Below are 18,027 nucleotides of genomic sequence, written 5' to 3'. Positions count from 1 at the left end.
GTTTGACACAACTGTTTTAGACAAACCTTATATACAGGGAGACCTTATTATACCTTAAGGCTGCACCTGTAGCCACTAACTCAAATATATATATTTATTTATTTATGTATATAATTATTTCAGTTAGGGGCTACAGGAGCAGCCTAAAGGTATAATAAGGTTTCCCTCCTTAAATTGAAATGTGGTAGTATTGGAACAATGGGCCTGATTCAGAGTTGGGAATAGAGGCCCTGATTCAGAGCCGGACGCTCTGAAAGAGCGCTCGCTCTGAATCTGGCCGTTTTGTTTTTCTTTTTGTGCGGCCTCCTGGCCGCTCGCATAGCTGTGGGTGACCACCCACAGCTATAGCGAGCGGCCATGATGATGGTCGTGATGGTCAATACCATCGCAACCATTGGGCTTGCGACGAGACCCTTGTGGTAGGGTCTCGTTCATCGCAAGCCCCTGAGAGCTTTCGGCTCTAACAGCCGGCTCCGTCGTGCGCATGCGCTGTGGGCCACCATCGACCCGTTTACGAGCGCTCAACGCTTCCGACCAGGTCTGAATCAGGCCCAGAGAGAGATATTTCTCTTAACTGATCATCTTGGTGAAACCATGCTGCACTGCAGGTGGGGCAGATTTAAAATGTGCAGAGAGATTTAGATTTGGGAGGAGTGTTTCCAAACTGACATCTAAATTGTAAAGTAATAATAAAGCTGTGCAGTATTTGTGGGCTACATGCAAAAGCAGCCAGTATTTACCCCACATGCAAAATTTTTTATATATTTACACCCCTTGCATTGCAATATGGTTTGTTCAGGTTCACAGTTGAGAGAGATATCTGTCTCTGGGCCTGATTCAGACCCGCTCGCGAGCGCTTAGCGCTCGCAAGCGGGTCGATGGTGCCCCAGTGCGCATGTGCACGACGGAGGCGGCTCCGTCGCGCACATGTGCGAGACCCGAATAACGACAGCCAAGCCGTCGTTATGGGTCTCGCACCAAAGGGGGCGTGCTGTCGATGTTGATTGACAGCACGCCCCCTTTGGTGGGCGTGCCGGGGGCGTGGCTGCCCAGACGGAGGCGTTCCCATGGGAACGCCTACCGTCTGGGTCCGGCCCCACTGACATCACTAGTGATGTCAGTGGGAGTGCTTTTGGCTCTGATAGAGCCAAAAGCACTACTGGGCTTGCGGCAGCGAGACCCTACCTCAGGGTCTCGCCGCAAGCCCGATGGTCGCGATGGTCTTGATCATCGCGACCATCATTTTGGCCGCTCACTATAGCTGTGGGTGGTCACCCACAGCTTTGCGAGCGGCCAGGAGGCCGCTCCAAAATGAAGGTGGGACGGCCCTGATTCAGAGCGAGCGCTCTGTCAGAGTGTCCGGCTCTGAATCAGGGCCACTGTTCCCAAGTCTGAATCAGGCCCAATATCCTTTGGCCCTTCTATCTATGCTGCAATATATAGTGAGAATGTGAATACATACTGATATAAAAGATAACCAACAATAAATAACATAAATAATAATAAATATAGAAATTGAGATAAAAAATAATAATATAAAGATAAAAAATTACAAATAGAAATCCTAAATAAAATAAAGACAACCCCATAAGGATAACAAAGATTACAAATGTAAAGTAAAGGCATTGTTGGTGCAGCTCCTTAGAGTTGAGGAATGATACTAACCTACAGGGTCGGACTAAGGCTTGCGGGGGGCCCGGGGCAACTGAGTTGTGGGGGTCCCCTCCATTAAAATTGACACCCCACTGCCATTATGGCCCTTACATTGCCCCACCCCTGTATGCCCCACAGTGCCTGCCCCCCAATATGCCCCACAGTGTGTCCGTTTGCTACACAATGCCACCACCACCACCACCCTCACGCTTGTCCACCTCCCGTGGCAGGTGCGGCTCCACTTGAAGCCTTCCGACTTTTCTGAGTTTGCATGCACAGTCACTTTGCACACAGCTCAGAGCGGCTCCGAAGTGAGTCCCATCGTCAGCATCACAGACGTTATATGTCACATGACGCTGATGAGAGGACTTGGGAGCCGCTCTGCACTGTATGCAGCACAGTCAGTGCATGCAGAACACAGAGCTGGGCACCTGTTTGCAGCTATTGCAGGGTCAGACTGAGCTTTTGTGGGGTCTCCTCTGTGTGTGGGGGCCCTGGGGGTCGCCCCTCCTTAATCCTGGCCTGCTAACCCTAGCTGCATATGATGGGGGGGAGTAACTTTAAAACTGAATCTTTTTCGGTTTAAATGTTATTTTTGTTGAATGTGGTTTAGGGATAACCATGCATAACATTAAAAACTGCATTCAAAGCATCTCAAATGGACAAAATAATAATAATACGTATAATCAATATAATTCTCGAGTGGTCTTCTATTAAAAAGGTGGGGTCTTAGGCCCTATTAACAAATGTTAAGTCCACCTGGGACCTTCTTTCATGTGGTAGAGTTAATGTCCCATTGTTCTTAATGCCCTGTAAAGGCCAGAATGTAATAGACTTATAAGTTGACCAGATCATCGCAGCCCGATCTCTGTGGAATAATGTTGTTAATGTGATTCACTGCATTACACAGTAGGGGCCAGGGATATGGCCAGGGACGGCTGTTGGGGCATTCGACCAGTGCGATCGATCAAGGGAGCCATCCCATAGAGGGTGCAGTCCTTCCAATTGTCCCAATTTCAGAAGGACAGTCCCGTTCTTTGGGCACTGTTCCGCTGTTCCACCCATGACCCAAAGTGTCCTTCGGGAGGTTGGGGATACGCAGTGCCGCTGCTCTGCTTTGCCAAGCAGAGAGCAGCGATGGCAGTGAATATGAATGGAAGCCGCGCTCATGTGCTTAGCATCCAATCAGTGCAGGGAGATGGCTGGGGGCAGCCCGCTGCTGACGTAGTGCTGGGCCTGCCCCCAACATGACGTAATACAGGAGGCGTGCATATGGGCACGCCCCCAAATTACTTCATATAGAGGGTCTGGTCTATGGAAATTAGGCCACGCCCCCTTTCGGCACAGGGCGCAGCTCCACGGAACCAGCCCTGGATATGGTGATGTGATTTACAGTGAATCATGTCATCATGGTTCCACATTGCCTGCTTCTCCAGTGAGTCCAGTGAGCTCGGAAGTATAGTCAGCTATGCCTGCATTTGCGTAGTTTGTCCAGATTTATACTACAGGTAATTTTGGTGTAAGAATCAATAAGCACTTATCCAATGATCTGTACAGTACAGTCACTGTGTGTGCACAATGACTCATTACATCATCTACTGTATACTGTGATAAGGATATGAGAAATAACACATAGAAGTGCATAGAAAACAAGTTTTTCGACTATTCATTGTATTACGTATAATGTTGAGTTGCATAGGTTACGGACATGTCATTTTATTTTACTCCACAGGTTACAGGGATTTTCCATTAGTACATATTTTGGTGTGTGAATGTTACGCCTTTATGGAGGAGTTTCTTTGAGAGCAGGTGTGAGAGATTTATAGCGTTCCACAGGTACAGATATTACTCTGTGTACCTGTCTCGTCCAGGTACTGTACCTCTCGTCTGTCTCACAAACAGTTATTTCAATCTTCAAAGAGGCTGCTTGTTAAGTGAAATCACCGGCACTTCAAAGGCTACTCTGCACACACATAGGAAGCTGGGGAGATCCTGGGCACCCACACGTCACCCTAAACCTAAAGCATCACATAAAGCTGTCATCATTTCCAAAGATTATGCTTTGAACAACAAATAGACAATTAGGAAAAAAATAACATTTGTAAATGTATATTTTAAAATGTATTACAGCTTCAGTTTACTACAGTAACATTTACCTTATAAATGCAAGACTAGAACACTGTTTGGAAGTACAGTATAAAGTAGGGTTGCTCATTTTCATCTCAAGCCTTTACAATTAAGTACTACTTGCTTTTCTTTCCTTACCGTATTAATGGTAAAGTACACTACATTTTGCTGCAAAGCCATGTTTGAGACAGGCTGCTTTTAAATGGCTCATCCTGTATATGCTTCATACTAAGCACAGCTTAGGTGGCAGACTTGGGAAGACAATAAGAATTGTGTTACCCAGCAACACTTAACTACACTGGAGATTAAAGAGCCTCTAGATTCATTTCAGATTTACTAGTTTCATATGGGATCGGTTGTTAATAAAAAATTTCAAGCGATAAAATCCAATCTTACCCATGCTCACAAGTAAAACATTGCAGGGCAAATTCACCCAAATTGACATGTAGTATGTACCTTAGTCTATTTCAGGGCTAGGCAACCTGTGACAGCTGCTGAGAAACTACACCACCCAGCATGCTCTCCCACAGTTTTAGCATGCCCTAACAGTAAAACTGTGGCATAGCATGCTGGAAGATATAGTTCTACTACAGCTAGCGTGTCACGTTTTCCCTACCCCCTGGTCTATTTTATGATTACATTGATGTGGGTTGAATTAAGTAATTGTTGTTAAAACACATGTAATAACATTTCACTAATTCAGCATTGAATCATTCAACGGGTTAAATGGTGAAATTAATGGGGAATAATAATTAATTATTATGATGTTGCCCGGCATGCTAGTATTACTAGGACACTCTCGCTACATAACTTTTAGAAAACATGACCAAAAGCAAAGTATAATCAAAACATATTTTCTTGTATTTAATCATTGGGCTTACAAATCTCATTACAAACATATCTGAATATTGCATACATAGTCAAATCAACCAGAAACATATTGCAGTGCTAAAGTACTGCAGCTATAAAATATATTATAACTATATAACTAAGTATCTATAAGTTAGATCAGTGTTTCTCAAATTCGGTCCTCAGGACCCCTAACATTTTCCAGATTTTCTTACTGGTGCACAGGTGTATTCATTACTAAGGGTGGGTACACACTAGGATGGTATCTGCACAATTTGTTGTTTCCTGGCAAATTGGAACAACAAATCATGCATTTTGTGCAGTGTGTATGTGTATGCGCAATTGCATGCTCCCATGGGTTGTACACAATATGTTTTGGGTGGTTGTGTTGCACGACCAATCAGCAGATATCGTGTACGAGAAACTGCAGTTTAATGAAGGACGGAACGAGATATTGTTCCGTCGTTTATTAAATTGCACTGTGTGTACGGGCACTCACGGATGGTCTGGGATGAAGGAAATTTCCTGACTATCGTCCCAATTGCCCGTCGTTCTGATGTGTACCCATCCTAACTCTGTCACATTTTAAAAGATCCATAGGCGGTATGGAAAACTTGTACTGATAGGGGTCCTGAGGACAGAGTTTGAGAAACACTGCAGCTAGAGCATAGCCACAAAGCTAAGAAAACCACACCCATTGAAAATCATATCTATTTTTTATTTCTGCAAAGTTAATAGAAGTACTTATTTCTAAGAAGATTAATTATTGAAAACCAATAAGTTGAGCACAATTAAAAATGTTTCTACATTCATCAAAATTGTGAGACAACAGTGTTTACAGTTGAGAAATATCTTCTCTAATTAGGAACACCAAAACATTCTGAAACATAAGAACAGAAGTGGTTCAAGAGAGGAGGAGGCCCGTGTGCAGTCTCTATGCGGACCCCCATCCCTCTAGACAACTGATCCGCCAAGCAGACTTTGGCACTGCACCTACTGCGCATGAACAATACTCCGAGAACATGGTGCCAGCGCCATTTTCCCAGTGATTTCTGCGGTACTGGGAGGAGAGATAAATTGTAAATGTAATCTATGTGTGTATGGCGTGCGGTGCACACAGGCTCCTGGGTCCAGGGGGGCCCATGTGCATATTATGAATAATATCAATCCCATAAATCCAGGATCATTACAAATAGGCTACATACAGTTATTCTAAACAGACAGGTAGCCACAAGAGTGCCTGACAGCACAACAGTATTAAGGAGCATAACGCTGCACTTTGCCCACCAATTGTTATTCCACGACCTTCTGTGTCATGTGTTCCCTTCATCTCTTAGATCGTACGCTCATTCGGGCAGGGTCTTGTTTTACTTCTGTTTTATGTCATCGTTTGACATTTGTTTGTGCCATGTCATGATCTCCTCAATGTTCAGCTCAGCATAATACGTTTGAGCTTTATAAATAAAAGCATCATAATAAATAAAAATCATGCACCGTGCCACAGTGGGGTCATTATGGTTCGTGATATCCAGTGCGACATCTAGGGACTGTTCATGCGGGTGATGAAGGTGCGCATGCGAAAGGGTGCTTGGTTAGTGCCCATGCGGTCACGCCCTCTAATATGTGACGTTTTGAGGGAGTGACCGCTTGTCATGCCCCTGTTCTCGTCTGCTGGGTAGCACCCAGGCTCTCCCAGCACAGTGGATGATGATACACATCATCCATCACCGCTGCAGCACTGCTCAGTAACAGCATCTGAAACGCTGACACCAAAATAGCAGAAAAGCTAAAAAAAATCATGGTAAGGACAATACAGTTGCTGTATCTGACCGATGCAAGGTGCAACAATGCGGCCTTTTGTGGTAGCAAGTCCGTAAAAAAGACCAAGCCATCTATCAGAAAGTTGGTGCACATAAAGTGTTTTCAAGGGAGCTGTTAAGGTGATATGGCCACGGTCCTATCACTGTCTATCACTATTAATAATAGTAATAATAATAAATAATAATAACAATAAAAAAGCTAATAGATAATTGAAACCAAGAATTCTCCAATGTACCTTACTTTCTGCTGTTTTTCTAAAGTGTATATACATTTTTACATTATGTCTATACTGTCTACTGTATATTCTAATTATAGTTTATCTTTATACATACATATGTAATCACATATAAACTTTTACTGAGTAAGACAAGTTTTCAGCATAGGTATGGCAAGATTGTCCCTCTGGTAAATATAATATGGGCCTGTGACCTAAAGGGCCAAGCCTATAATGTGATGCATTGCCAGTTGGCACTGTTGGCCATGGCTGACATAATTTGGAGTGGAGCTGATTGTCCAGAATTTGACCTTGGCAAATGTATTTTTTATTTTTTTAAATCTTTTATTTATGTGGTGCCACAAAGGTTCCATGGTGCCCTACATAGTGGAAAGCATACCACATTACGTAAGTACATTAGACAATTATTTTATTTGCCTTCTTTAATGTCCTTTGGGAAATCACTGTTATCAGGCAATCACTTTACATGGGGAGATAGTAAGATCAATTGGCCAATCAGGGTACACACAGGGGGCCCTTAGAAATCTCTAAATGGACCAAGGTGTAGAGAGCATGACCATTCTGATTAATTAAGTCTTCACCCCTAAGCACAATCTATGTGGGATAACAGCTTACATTTTTATTAAAGCCATTGAAATGAAAGTACAAATTTGGGCTTTCAGTACTATAGGACAAGCGTTGGAATAACGTCTGCAGGTACTTGCGTGTAACAGGGTCACAAATAAATTGATACACGGGGATTATAATGTTTTTTTATTACAGCTGTATGCAGGGCCGTAACTAGGATAGTGCGACCAGTGCCATGGCACAGGGCACCGCAGGGCATAGGGCGCTGTTTGGGCCTGTCAATATTACTGTTTATTATCATTCTCACTTGTAGCTTCCTCTTCTCCTGGCCTCCCCTATCTCTTCCTTGGCCCTTCCCCATGAAGCCATGACCCTTTTTCATGTGTATTATCTTATGTGCCTATCTAAAAAATGGGGGAGGGGGCGCCAATGCTCTCTCTGGCACAGGGCACCAAAAAGTCTAGTTACGGCTCTGGCTGTATGTATAGTTGTCCCATTGCAATAACTGTTTTAGCACAGTGACTGATAGATAAGCCCCTCTTCCCTATAGGCTTTTCCATCATGCAGAAATATTTGACATAGAGCCAACAGCAGATGGCCCTGTGTGATTTTAATTCAAGGGGTGATTTTTAGTCCCATGCTGGCCCTGAGCACTTCAGTACCTATGTAGAACATATATTATCTACATCTAATCAAAGACACTGGACAAAGGAAATAAATGGCTCAAACAAATGGGTTTAATAAGTGTATTATTTGTCTCTGTGTGCATCTCCAGCACATGTGCTACACCACTTACAGAACTCAATGTACACCTAGTACCAACCAACCACATTCCACCTCTCGGGTTGTATGGTCTTGCAAGTCTAAAATACTCTAAATCTAAATACTAAATTATATTGGTACGCATGTGAAGTATGGAAATGAATGTATTATGCCCCACAAATGGACTTATGTCCAACTGTAAATGAGACCCTTAATGTTATTGTGGTCACATGCATAGACTTTATTAAACAGAAATGATTAAACCATTTCCAGTATATTTCATCAGCTCACCCACCCAACACATCACAAGATTCATGCTAATCCCCTTATCTGCTAGGGATTGGATGATGAGGAAATAAAGTGTTCCCTGGAGTGTTGAGTATCCTGTTCTGAATAGAGTTTAGGCCAAGCCAAGGATCAGAAATTATTCTTGGATACAAAGAAGAAAATCCCATGATCTGATGTAACAAAGGCATCTAAATTCCCAGCACAGAATGAAATGTTTTAAATGTAGCAATAATCGCCCCTGGCACAAAATTTGTCATGATGCTGGAATATGACTGTATGTAAAGTTATTTTAGGATAGATAGACACATAGGGCCTCATCAGATATGGGCTCAGTGCCGACATTTATGCATATTGTTAGCCATTGCTTGTAAGCCGCACTGCGCAAGTAGAATTGTGACTATGGTCACTCAGAGGATTCACTCGCAAAGTGACTGACAGGTAGTCAGCGTTTGGGGGAGGTGACGGGTGGTGGTTAGAAAAAGGCAGGCATGTTGGACCATTTCAATGCGTTACATGGGTATGCATAAATTAGCCACTGCGTTCTAGGCCACAGCAGGAGAGCCCTCTGTGTGTCTAGGGACCAGCAATGTCTATGGCAGGTTAGACTTAATCAGAAGGCCAATGGCCGTCTGATCGGCATTCCATGTTTCCGATGTTTCCGGTTTCGTGCATGAGCGGCGGATGTTAGATGCTTTCAGTGGGCGTCTCTATGCACTGGACAGCGAGTGAGTCATTAGCATATTTTAGCAATTGCAATTCGTGAGAAATTGCAGCTGCAATGGCATTTGCATCCACATCTGAATCAGGACCATAGATATTGAGAAACACAAATAAACATTTGTAATGCATTATTTCATGAAAGGAAACATAATGTATTGAAAGTACAGTGGTTGGGGTCTATTTAGAAAGCCCTAAAATCCTGTAAAAAGAAGAGTTTTTGCTGAATGCAGAGTTTCTGCCTATTTATCAGAGCTCCCCCACTGGTAATGACTATTGCCTATATATCAGAACTACCCCGCTGGTAAAGACTGCCGCCTATTTATCAGAGCTCCCCCGCTGGTAAAGACTTTCGCCTATTTATCAGAGCTCCCCTGCTGGTAAAGACTATCGCTTAGTTATCAGAGCTCCCCCACTGGTAAAGACTATCGCTTATTTATCAGAGCTCCCCCACAGGTAAAGACTATCGCCTATTTATCAGAGCTTCCCGCTGGTAAAGACTGTCGCCTATTTTACACTAGCTCCCCCGCTGGTAACGACTATCGCCTATTTATCACAGCTCCCCCGCTGGTAAAGACTATCGCCTATTTATCAGAGCTCCCCCCCAGGTAAAGACCATCGCCTACTGTATTTATTAGAGCTCTCCCGCTGGTAAAGACTGTCGCCTATTTATCATAGCTCCCCCGCTGGTAAAGACTATCGCCTGTTTATCAGAGCTCCCCCGCTGGTAAAGACTATCGTCTATTTATCAGAGCTACCCCGCTGGTAAAGACTGTCGCCTATTTATCAGAGCTCCCCTGCTGGTAAAGACTTTCGCCTATTTATCAGAGCTCCCCCGATGGTAAAGACTATTGCTTATTTATCAGAGCTCCCCCACAGGTAAAGACTATCGCCTATTTATCAGAGCTTCCCGCTGGTAAAGACTATCGCCTATTTTACACTAGCTCCCCCGCTGGTAAAGACTATCGCCTATTTATCAGAGCTCAACCGCTGGTAAAGACTGCTATTTATCAGAGCTCCCCCACAGGTAAAGACCATCGCCTACTGTATTTATCAGAGCTCCCCCACTGGTAAAGACTATCGCCTGTTTATCAGAGCTTCCCCGCTGGTAAAGACTATCGTCTATTTATCAGAGCTCCCCCGCTGGTAAAGACTATCGCCTATTTATCAGAGCTCCCCTGCTGGTAAAGACTATCGCCAATTTATCAGGGACAGATGTGGTTCAAGTACAGCTGTTGCTCTCCTCCTATCGCAAGCACCAGCTCAGGATTACATTAACCAAGATGCTACATTAGCCAAGGAACATAGGGTAGGATGTACTAAAGGTAAAAATGCGGTAAAACCCCCGAAAATTACGTTTTCGGGGGTTTTACTGCATCCCCCAACTGTACTAAGCACTTAGAATGCGATGCAGAAGCCTATGGGCTTCAGGTGGTGTTATCCAATAGAAGCCTATGGGCTTCTTATTGGGATGCTCCATCACCCTCCCTGGCCCATGGTCTTCTACACATGCGCGTCCTGCCAGAGGGACTTCTGGGTGTTAAACCTGCAATACCTCTGCCCATAATGAACCACGGTATGTACCCGAAATCAGGAAGGATGTACCGCATCACTAATGTGATGCTTAGTACATCCACGCATGTGCAGAAGGACGCCGACCGTGGGGCTTAATGGGAGGGATCTTATCGGATCCTTCCCATCCTGTAGCGTCCTGTTAAGAAGCCCATAGGCTTCTATTGGGTAACTACCCATCTGGACGAAGCACCGGAATGCATCGCATTCCTGGTGCTTAGTACATTCGAGGAATGCCGTAAACCCCCCGAAAATGCAGTTTACCGAAATTTTACCTTTAGTACATCTCGGCCATAAACTGCTATTTTTATTAAAAAATAGAGCATTTTTCAGGTTTTTTTAAAGTAGTTCCCCTTTTATTTCTACTTTTTTTTTTCTTATATCTGAATTTACATTTACATTTTTTCAGCACATTGCTCAGCTGACTCGGTGACTTTTATTTACTTGTTACATTGCAGAAAAGGAGTGTTTGCTACGATAAACTGTAATGAAAAACAAAAATTATATTTTTTGGGAGGATTCTTAATAGACTCATATGTCACTAAAATAAGGCAGAATCCATTATATCTAAAAACTGTATGACCTAAAAGGTTTCCACTACCTGTTTTAGATACATAAATTACAGGTATTTATGTTTTGCACGTGGCCAAGCATTTCTGATCAGTATTGGTCAAAATTGCAAGTTACATGCTGTGATGAGGAGGGGAAACCCCATGGAAGAAATTATTGCCAGGAAGACTCCAGCTATATTCTGAACTGACAGAGGTGCAGTGGACTCTGTGAGTCACAGGACTCCGGGGACCTTTTACTGTGAGGAGGAGTGTAAGAACTGTGTACGCAGAAATCTTGTAAGGTATATACTGTAATGCAGTGACCACACAATCGAAACTTGCACAACTTGCTGTATTAACCCCTCATATCCCTCTAAAAGTTGGAAATCTGTTAAAGTGCTTTTTTTTTGTTTGTGGGTTTTCTCCTTTTGGGCATTTTAAAAATGTCTCTTCCATACTGTAAATAATTCCTTCTAAATCCACAAAAATATGAACTGATGGTGACACCTGCGTAAAATATACAGAATAAAGTAGAATTATACAGTACTATGCTGTTAGTCAATGTAAAAAGATATGGACAACATTTTCTAGGGACACTGTCCCTGGAAATAAGTATCAGTTGCCAACTATGGTCAAGGTACAGCTGTTCTTTATTTAAAAACAAAAACTCCATAGACATTTTGAAAACACAAGCTGCAGGTGCAGTAGAATGTATTTTCTCATTTTATTAATGAAGTGTAAGAGGACTTTTGTCTATCAAAATGGAAATGCCAGGAGCAAATAAGAATGGACATCTATGAAATGGAGGAACAGCCCAAATCTCCCCAAGGTGATTCTGTTACATTACAAATGTTGGCTTGTGTCTCTGCACTTATTTCTATCAAACTTTGCATGGATGGCGGCGACAAAATAAAGTATATATTATATTATTACAAGGGACAATGGTTAGACCTGTTCATAGTACTTCATAGCATTACAGCTTGTCTCCCATATCCAAATATTCCGAAATACGGAATATTCCGAAATACGGAATCATTTTGGCATGACTGAGATAATGAAACCTTTGATTTTTGATGGTTCAATGTACACAAACTTTGTCTAAGGCACAAATTATTAGAAATATTGTATAACATTACCTTTAGGCTGTGCGTATAAGGTGTATATAAAACATAAATGAATTTCATCTATGTACTCAAACTTTGCGTGAACCACAAAATTATTAAAACTATAGTATAAAATGACCTGCAGGCTGTGTGTATAAGGTATATATAACACAGAAATGCGTTCTGTGAGTATATCGGGGTCCTATTCCCAAGATATTTCATTATGAAATGCAAGTATTCCAAAATACAGAATATTCCGTTATCCAAAATACCCCTGGTCCCAAGCATTTTGGATATGGGAGACTCAACCTGTACTACAAAAACCTTCTGTTTAATTCCACGTTTAATCTGACAAATCATCATTTCATGCTTCCGTCACACATAATAATCCCTATTTGCGTCCTAACTCCCTGTGTGATAAATAATGGAGTATACTGCCATCCAGCTATGAGTTATGCTGCTGCTAATGCTCTGTGACTGTACTGGTGACAGCAGAATCACTCTATACATGGTATCAAGCAGGAATGCAATCATAACCCCCTCACTCAAATTAGCATTGCTTATAGTTCAAACTGTGAGACATTTTATTTTCCAAATTCTCTTTTGCCCAAGGTGGGAAATGACCTATGACTATTAGGGGCACACGTGAAGCATCAGTCACCTGTTGCCTACACTGCAGAATTATATAGGATTTATTAAAGACGAGAATTTATGTTACATAATTTTTCCTATATATTTATGGCATTTGAAACTCAACTAATAATAGGATCTGGCTGTATTAATGGTAAATTGCTTGGATGTAGTTACCAAGTCGCCAATTATAAGGTCGACAATGACTATAGAAACCGTGGTAGGATGCCAAAATACTACTTATCTATAATAATATTACCTCAAAACCAATTGTAATTGGGATTTTTTTTTTTAAATACCAGCCATAGGGTGATACTTCACTAAGCATAATTATATCTAAGTACATTTTAAAATGAGCACAATAGTATTGGTCAAACGTAAACTACCGTATGTAAAAGCAGTACAGCTATTTGCAAAATGACGTACCTTTTTGGACAATGATTTCTGACGTTATGAAAAAAAAGTAATTTTTTTTTTAAAAATATGGGCCCCTGTCTGTTACATCACGTAGACATTTTTTTTGAGCATGTTGAAAAGATTGTTTGGGCCGAGATCTCTGAACCTCGGTACAAGATATGTCTTTGTGGTCAGGCCAAATGCTTTGCAGCAGCGGTGCACATAAATCCTTACATTTTAATAGTAACATCAATAGCAGATTTACAGGGTGCTACTGCCTTAGTCTGTAAAGCTGGGCATCCACTATACAATTATCTGTCAGATATCTGTCCAATCTGGCTCGTTGGAATGAAAACCTTGTAATGTATGGGAGCAAATGACAGTCGATCATATGGTTTTAAACACTGAAAAAGGACAAAAAACAATTGTTCAAATTGGTTACATTTGTGTGTTTTAACCAGTTTGTCTGAACAACCATTTTTGGTTATTTTCCAGTGTTTGTGAGCAAATGGACGACTGTCATTTCACTGACATTACCAGGTTTTCATTCCAACCAGCCAGATTGGACAGATATCTGACAGATAATTGTATAATGGATGCCCTGCTTCAGAGTACTGCTAAAACACACACTGTGATCCCCAGAATGGAATTAATCGCATATAAGTATCAGATCAACTTTATTTTCTTAAATAAACACATATGCTTAGAAAAACCTGACACGTCTATTTTTAAAGAATGGTGATGATAGATAACAACAAATATACACAATCACAAGGCCTGTTAACCACTTCAGTATTACAACAACTAATCTGTGTAAAACAACTGTTTCACTTTGTAGTTGTTTTTTGCATCTAGTGCAGAGTGTCTCCAGTCCTGTGGTCATGAGTGTGGTACACGGGTGTTACAGCTCACCTTGCGTTCTCTTAGGGTCTGCCTGCTTTCTGCGCTTCTCTTTGAATTCCTCTGACATGGTACATGTACATGTGTTTGGACCGTGACCATTCCAATCTGTGCTGATGTTCCTGCAGCTTTCTCTTTCTGTCTCTGACACATAGACTCACATGCTGGGGAGTACCCCACAGCTCCCTCTGTGACGTCATATGTGGAGGGGCTGTCCTCGGGTGATTCAAAACCCAATATGAACTTCTGCCCAGTAATCATTAACCCTTTTCACAGTGAGTGACAAACGTTACACTATAGAGTATAACAATACTGTGATAACATGTACTAATATTTTCTATTTATTGATACACACTCTCTTTTCCTGGAAAGAAACACTACAATGCACTTGTAGTTATAATTATAATTATGTAATTATATTTACAAGATTGAAGATAGAATTAATATATTATTGTCTATGGGCCTGATTGTACTTTATGCCGATATTTTCTACAGTTCGGCGATATTTTTATTACAGTGAGTGAATGCATCTAATTTGCACGAGGCATGAGTCCCAGGGCCTCTGCCATGTCACTCGCAGAGTGGATTTAGACGCAGAGTGATTGACAGTTAGGGACCATTTGTACTGTAGGTCAGCGGTTTTCAACCGGTGTGCCACGGCACACTAGTGTGCCGTGGCCGGTTGTGAAGTGTGCCGCAGGGCTGTCAGAGCCACCGGGCACATTTTACTGTACTTCAGCATCCCGGGCCGCTGAGCTCCTCTGGGAGACTCAGGCGCGACCGGGTAGTGACCTGCAAAGATGTGGCGGCGTGACATCACAGGTCACGCATGCCGCATTGTCCACTGCTCTCCAGCCCGCTCTGCCAGCCAACGCCCTGCGCCAATCAGCCAGCCCGCGCTCTGTCCAGGCAGGCTCTGCAGCCTGCCTGGAAGCCCGCCCGCACGCGATCCTGCTGCAGTGTGAGTGACAAGGGGGGAAGAAATGTGGGTTTTGTGGGGACCAGACATTTTTTTCTTCTTTGTGGGTACTAGCCATAGTTTATTTTTTCGTGGGAACCAGTCATGTCATTTTTTTTAGTGAGAACCAGCCATATGTTATCCAGCCATATATTTGCCTATTTAGTGGGGAACAATGTGTTTTGTTTTGTTTTTTGTTTCTGTGGGGCCAGCCATAGGTTTCTTTTTCTGTGGGGAGCAATTCTGTGGGGCGCAATGTGGTATGGTTGTTTTTTTTGTGGGGAGCAATGTGGTTTTTTTTTTCTGTTAGGCCAGCCAATGGGATTGTTTTATTCTTGTGGGGGCCAATGTAGTGCGTTTTGTTCCTGTGGGAACTAATGTAGTGTGTTTTGTTCCTGTGGGAACACCGCATCGCCTGATAGTGTGCCTTGGCAATTTTAAAATCTTGTGTAGTGTGCCGCGAGTTGAAAAAGGTTGAAAATCAGTGCTGTAGGTGGTTACCGAGGGTGGGTTAGAATAACGCGGGCTTGACGCAACCATTTTATAGGAGTGTCAGATCCAGCAACTGCGTCTTTGTATGCAGCTTCACTGGTGCTAGTGTCTTAGGCCCTGATTCAGACCCACTCGCAAGCGGCTGTCCGCTCGCAAGTGGGTCGATGTTGTGTACTGCGCATGCGCACGACGGCGGGAGCTCTGATCAAAGGGGGCGTGCTGTCGATGTTGATTGACAGCACGCCCCCTTTGGTGGGCGTGCCTCCCTGACGGAGGCGTTCCCAAGGGAACGCCTACCGTCAGAAGCCGGCACACTGACATCACTAGTGATGTCAGTGGGAGTGATTTTGGCTCTGATAGAGCCAAAATCACTCCGGGCCTTGCGGTTGAAAACCTCAACCGCAGGCTCCGGCTCGCAGTGGCGATAGTCGCGATGGTCAAGACCATCGCGGCCATCAAACTGCACGCTCGTATAGGCTGTGGGTGGTGACCCACAGCTATACGAGCGTCCAGGAGGACGCTCCATAGTTATGGAGGTGGGCCCTGATTCAGAGCGTGCGCTCTGCTCAGAGCATACGGCTCTGAATGAGGGCCTTAGTTCCTCAGGCCATTCTGAGAAGCCATAGGTTTACTCAGATCTGCTACTGGTGCTGCGACTTTTTGCGCAGCTGCTTGGGTTTGCAAAGTCACCGGCAGGTGTCTCAATACATATCCCAGGGGCTGCAGCATTTGTATATTATCTCACAGTATCTGAATAAAAAAGATGAATAAAGAATCAGGCCCTATATTCTCAAAGGGGTTCCCTATCATATGATTGTTTTCACCCACTTAAAGTGCCGTTTCCCTTTGTGTAATGGTAACTGGTACTTTTTGAGTATATTATGTCAGCATACAGGCTATAAAATTGCACATGGAAATATAAAATGCCTGTGTAACTTTCAGGGCCACCATCAGGGGACTATGGGAGAACACTAGTTTGGGGACTAGACAGACATGGGGCAGGGCCGTAACTAGGGTAGTGCGACCAGTGCCATGGCACAGGGCACCACAGGGCAGGGGGCGCTGTTTGGGCCTGTCAATTTTCTGTTTATTATCATTCTCACTTGTAGCTTCCTCTTCTTTTATCCCCAGCATCTCGTGGCCTACCCTATCTCTTCCCTGGACCCTCCAATGAAGCCATGGCCCTTTTTTCAGATGTACTATTTTATGTCTATTTAAAAATGGAGGGGGCCGCCAATGCTCTCTCTGGCACAGAGCACCAAAAAATCTAGTCATGGCTCTGACATGGGGCCCTGGCCTCTATAGCCACTCTGCCACCTCTTACTGTGATTGACTGGTCCTCAACTCCCAGCTGGATAAGGAATGGGAAGACCATGTACTTAGCGGCATTGACCCACGTGCTGGGTATCACTTTAGCTGTAGTGATAAGCAGGGCTATTTTTCGGGAAAAATAGGTTCAGGAACTGTGGGTGGAGCTACAGGGGGTGGAGCTATAGAAAAAACAATTATATATGTATTATATATACATATACACATTTTATATATATATATATATATATATATATATATATACAGTCAGGTGCATAAATATTGGGACATTGACAGAATTTTCATATTTTGGCCTCTATTCACCACCACAATGGCTTTGAAATGAAACAAACAAGATGTGCTTTAACTGCAGACTTTTAGATTTAATTTGAGGGTAATTACATCCAAATCAGGTGAACGGTGTAGGAATTACAACGGTTTCTATATGTGCCTCCCACTTTTTAAGGGGCCAAAAGTGATGGGACAAACTAAACAATCCTAAATCTAACTTTCACTTTTTAATACTTTGTTGCAAATCCTTTGCAGGCAATTACAGCCTGAAGTCTGGAATGCATAGACATCACCAGACGCTGGGTTTCATCCCTGGTGATGCTCTGCCAGGCCTCTACTGCAAATGTCTTCAGTTCCTGCTTGTTCTTGGGGCATTTTCCCTTCAGTTTTGTCTTCATCAAGTGAAATGCATGCTCAATCGGATTCAGGTCAGGGGATTGACTTGGCCATTGCATAACATTCCACTTTTTAGCCTTAAAAAACTCTTTGGTTGCTTTTGCAGTATGCCTCGGGTCATTGTCCATCTGCACTGTGAAGCTCCGTCCAATGAGTTCTGAAGCATTTGACTGAATATGAGCATATAACATTGCCCGAAACACTTCAGAATTCATTCTGCTGCTTTTGTCAGCAGTCACATCATCAATAAATACAAGGGAACCAGTTCCATTGGTAGCCATACATGCCCACGCTATGACACTACCACCACCTTCACTGATGAGGTGGTATAGTTTGGATCATGAGCAGTTCCTTTCCTTCCCCATACTCTTCTCTTCCCATCACTCTGGTACAAGTTGATCTTTGTCTCAT

The 18,027-nt window shown here is 43.0% G+C and overlaps 1 protein-coding gene across 1 annotated transcript in view; it reads right to left on the bottom strand.

Annotated features, from left to right (window-relative positions):
- Positions 1-14,259, bottom strand: part of LOC148534615 (zinc finger E-box-binding homeobox protein zag-1-like) — a 109,747-nt gene extending 95,488 nt beyond the window's left edge. The window contains exon 1 of the mRNA XM_088466114.1: positions 14,184-14,259. Coding sequence (XP_088322240.1) covers positions 14,184-14,241 — 58 coding nt within the window. The 5' untranslated portion in view covers positions 14,242-14,259. The remainder of the gene's footprint in view (positions 1-14,183) is intronic.
- Between the last annotated feature and the right edge of the window lie 3,768 nt (positions 14,260-18,027).

The sequence above is a fragment of the Taudactylus pleione genome, unplaced genomic scaffold, assembly GCF_031769625.1.
Source record: "Taudactylus pleione unplaced genomic scaffold, aTauple2 ptg000065l, whole genome shotgun sequence".
Classification (NCBI taxonomy): Eukaryota; Metazoa; Chordata; class Amphibia; order Anura; family Myobatrachidae; genus Taudactylus; species Taudactylus pleione.
The sequence above is the reverse complement of the archived record's forward strand: the minus strand, read 5'-3'. Positions and strand labels throughout refer to the sequence as shown.